This window comes from Diachasma alloeum, unplaced genomic scaffold, assembly GCF_001412515.2.
Source record: "Diachasma alloeum isolate Michigan unplaced genomic scaffold, Dall2.0 Dall_scaffold_00183, whole genome shotgun sequence".
Lineage (NCBI taxonomy): Eukaryota > Metazoa > Arthropoda > Insecta > Hymenoptera > Braconidae > Diachasma > Diachasma alloeum.
This window is the reverse complement of record NW_021680349.1, coordinates 1,328,785-1,333,019: the sequence shown is the minus strand read 5'-3', so window position 1 is coordinate 1,333,019 and position 4,235 is coordinate 1,328,785. Positions and strand designations below refer to the sequence as shown.

At 40.4% G+C, this 4,235-nt stretch overlaps 1 protein-coding gene across 1 annotated transcript in view; it reads left to right on the top strand.

Moving 5' to 3' along the window:
- LOC107046826 overlaps positions 1–2,151 on the top strand; it is a 23,216-nt gene extending 21,065 nt beyond the window's left edge. Inside the window, exon 9 of the mRNA XM_015269545.2 lies at positions 535–2,151. Within this exon, the coding sequence (XP_015125031.1) occupies positions 535–1,216 (682 nt within the window). The 3' untranslated portion in view covers positions 1,217–2,151. The remainder of the gene's footprint in view (positions 1–534) is intronic.
- The last annotated feature ends 2,084 nt before the right edge of the window (positions 2,152–4,235 follow it).

Below are 4,235 nucleotides of genomic sequence, written 5' to 3'. Positions count from 1 at the left end.
CAACTCCAACACCCCGATGCCCCCCCTCGCCATCGCCTCCCACGTCACCTACACCCCCCTCGGCATCAACACCTTCTCCAATCATCACCAGGGCATCACCTACATCAAATCCAACTCCGCAGCCTCCCACTCACCTCACACAACTGAACAACAGTACCTCATTGTCAAGAAGCTGCCAGCCCCCGAGACTCAGCAGATCTTACCAAAGAATATCCCCAAAACCGTTGGAGATGTCGATGCAGAGCACTCAAATCTCGCTCAATCATCACCCCTGCTCTTCGATAAGCTCTCCCGAGGCACCAAGAAGCCCGTCCCAGGACTCAATCCAATTAATTCATCCTCAAACGACGTGGAATCGCCGGGCATCCCCGAAAAACCAAATCCACCAGCAACACGTGACAAATCAGATGCCAATTACCCCTTCACCCCCAAGAATTCACCAAATGGAACAGACTCAGCTGCCGAACCATGTGTCCGTGTTAACGCAGAGTCAGACCCACCGATTGCAGTCATCACCTTCACCCCATCGTGCAGACAATCAGAGTCATCAGACGCCTCAACTGACACCTCGAAATCAAGTGATCTACACAACTCAGTGCTCACAGGCAATCACCAGTCCGATATCGTCGCCAATTGTTCTGATGAATCACCGAGGCACGATGTACGTAGACAGGACAGTGTCGCTGACAGACTCGCAAGAAGACTCTCCGAGGATCGAGCAGCGCATTACCGATCTCGACAGTCCACCGCCAAGTTCACCGAACACTTGAAATTGGAAGAAGCGCATTTATCAGCGCCACTTGCAGCAAACTTAGGGCAGAGGTTTGAGGGCCTGGGGAGGCCCAGGTCGTGCTCGAGTGCGGAGGGACTGGGACCTGAGGGGGGCAGGGTCAAACCGAGGATCTTGATGAGGGAGAGGAGGAGTCTTGACTCACTGGAGACTGTCACCGTTCACAACAAGGGGGGCGTCATCTGGAAGAAGGGGGACGACGTTTGGATGGAGGATAAAGAGGAGAAGGACAGTCCTGTGGGGAATGATATTGAACTCTTTGATGAGAGCACTATGAGCGCCTCGGAGGACGAAAAGACTGGCTTTAGGGAGGATGATGATGGGGACAGGGTTTCTATTGTGTCGTCCATTGATATGCAGGTACTTGAGGACTTTGAAACTGCCCTGAAGCAAATTGAGGGGGGCCTGGGGCAAACTGCCAATTAGGGAAATTTAAATCGAGGGTTTTTCGGAATTGAACGAATTTGTCTCAATTGAAGAATATTTCTATTTCACTTCTGAAGTTGAGGAAGAGGACACGCCTTGCTTAGGTAGGTTTTGAAGTAGAGCTACAATAAATTTCAACAAATGAAATGTTCCTCATTTGTTGTTTGAAAGAGCAAACTTTCCTCTTCTTGAAAAGTGATGTTCTGAAGATACATATTCTCTGATGTTTTTAGATTTTAAAAAGATTGTTCAAGGTTTAAAATGATTTAGAGATTTTTTCGAGTTGGCAATGACACAGAAGCACTCATTCTGCAATTGAAAAGTATTCATTTTTTTTTAGATTCATGAAGTGAAGAAACTTTTTTTGTTCTCTAATTTTTGTTGAATCACTAGAGCAATTGATCTTTCGAGTTTTTCTTTGGGAAATTGTTGATTTGGAGGGGATGATTGAGTTTTGTGAGGCGTTTGCAGGTGATAATGATTCTTGTATTGGTTACAAGGCTCCAAGTTCATTGGAAGTGATTATTTTAATTGTTTATTTATGATGAGCCATCAGTTAAATCCTTGAAGTATACGAATTAAAGGAATTAATCGAACAAAATTAACGATAAAAACACGCACATATCGTGGAATTAGATAGCAAGGAGGATTTTTTTGCGTTTTGTACGAGAGGAAATTCAAAGTGAAGACGGGATTGTGAAGAGTGAAACAAAACCCAAGCCATATTACCATTACTGCCTTAATAGTCGATTAACTACGGTCCTTCAATATTTTTTTAGCCAAATTACATTTATTAATTTATTATTTAAAAAATTGATTAATGGGGCAAGAGATCGTTTTCTCAATATCAACGATGGACATTTAATATCGGCAGAGTATTAATAAATTAAGCCGAATTGTGTATTGTAAATATTAAAATTGAACATAAGATTAAACGATTATTTTTAATAGTCAAATTTAAACTCCGATGGATCAATAATTCCATTCATCAGAGTTGAGTAAAAATTTCTTGATTGAACTCCGATTAATCAATCATCAATTATCGACATGATAATTTTTTTTTTTTTCATATTTCTCTGCGTTTACTGAAGAATACTTGAAAGTCATTCATTGGACAAGGGAATTGATAGTCCTTTGGTTAATTGAGGAATTTGTTATGAGTGTAGAGAAATTCAAAATTCGTATTTTTATGAGAAAATAAATCATTTGAAACGAATAATTCAGCGTTTGTTTCTTTATTGTCTAGTGGTATAGCATCGACTGTTGCTCCTGCAGCTGCAGTCGGTAATGTTGTCCCCAGAATATAATTACCTCCCTCCCCTTCCCGCCCAGACCCGCCATTCCTTCGACAAATTCAAATCAACCCCTCTAATTGCTGCAAAAAGTGCAAAGAAACGAGAAAGAACGAGAGGTTTTAATGGCGTGGGGAATGCAGAGAGTTAAAAGGGGAATTCCGGGTAGAGTAAACAATCGACTAATGATATGTAAATATGACAGAGCTAATCAAGCGGGGCCTGTGCCAACACTGGGAGATGAGAGGCCGCCAGTTGCGTGTGAGTTCGATCTCTTCTCTGTTCTCCGCTATCTCTCTCCATCCCCCCATTTCGATAGAATGCATTTACGGTGGTGCTTTGCACACAGAGGTACCGAGAATGTCCACGTGCGTGCACGGGTCTATACATATTTAATGATTCCACGTTAATTGCACCATGTTTGCCCAAACTCTCTTTGCAAGCCCCTTCTGATGCACGATGGCGGGTTTCAATCAGATATTAAATGTCTTTACATTCGGATTTTTTTGGTTTTAACTGGGTTTCGGCGGAATTTTCATCCAGTTTATTCAGGAAGAATTTTGGGAATTGACTACTTTTCTAATTAATTTACATTATTAGATAATTATTCTAAGTATGTATGGCGAATGGAATTCTCCGAGAATTTTTACGACTGATTCTTCTGGGGAATTTTTATTCAGTTCATTTTCAATGATTTTGGAAATTATTGATTATTAATGAAATTAGATTAAATTAATGATTTCTGGTGATTTCTTTCTTGATTGCCAGTCGAGTGGTCCAGTCCACGGAGCGAAATTTTCTAGAAAAAATCTAGTACGAGTACTGGAAAAAATCGTAATTCATCGGCTGTGAAAAATTCTAGTGCTGTTAAGGTAAAATTTCTCGGTATTTCTGGTAAAATTTCGGGGATTTCTGTGAAATTTTCATAGAAATACGGAGAAGAATACACGTTTTCCCCAACAAAATTTCTAGTGCCGGTACTGAAACGGAAACGCAAATTCATGTTTAAAATTCATTGAATTTCAAATTTTCAAGATAATTTTTTTTTGTGGAATAAATCTAAGAATTTTGTTTCAGAGTTAATCGGAATAATTAATTAGTGAGCTGGGTTAATTAGGAAAGTAGTATGTCAAGATAAAAATGTTGAACAATCATTAATTTTGAAATTCTGAATGAAAATTCCAGCAAAAAAATCAATGTTACAAACTCGTGGAGAATTCCATTTCAAAGATATAATTAACATAATTATCTAACGATTTACATCAATTAGAAAAGTAGTTTTAACACCAAAAATTGTCTTTTCCCGTGCTAGCACCAGAATTTTTCCAAATAATTTCCGTGTGATTTCCTAAATGACCAGCCCCTCGCCATCATCCCTAAAAATGATTCATGTGGATTCGAAAAAACCTAAATCCCAAATATGACGTTGATGTAAAACAAAGAAAAAACTTTTGTAGCATTAAGTAGTAGGAGCCACTTTGTGTATACGCCTAACGAAAATGAGTTCTATAAAGCTTTTAACCCGGTGGGATGTAACACCGGGAGACGAAGAGAGCCGACGACATCTGACTCGTCCAGAGTTCTCATCTCCGTGTCATACAGTGGTTGATTTTGCCATTAGAGTTGAGGGTAACCATACCACTGTCTCTGATGGCACGTGAGTGGGAGTGGGAGGAGGTGAGTGCCTCTGGAAAAAACGAGCAGAGCTTTTTTTGGCGGGGGGGGGG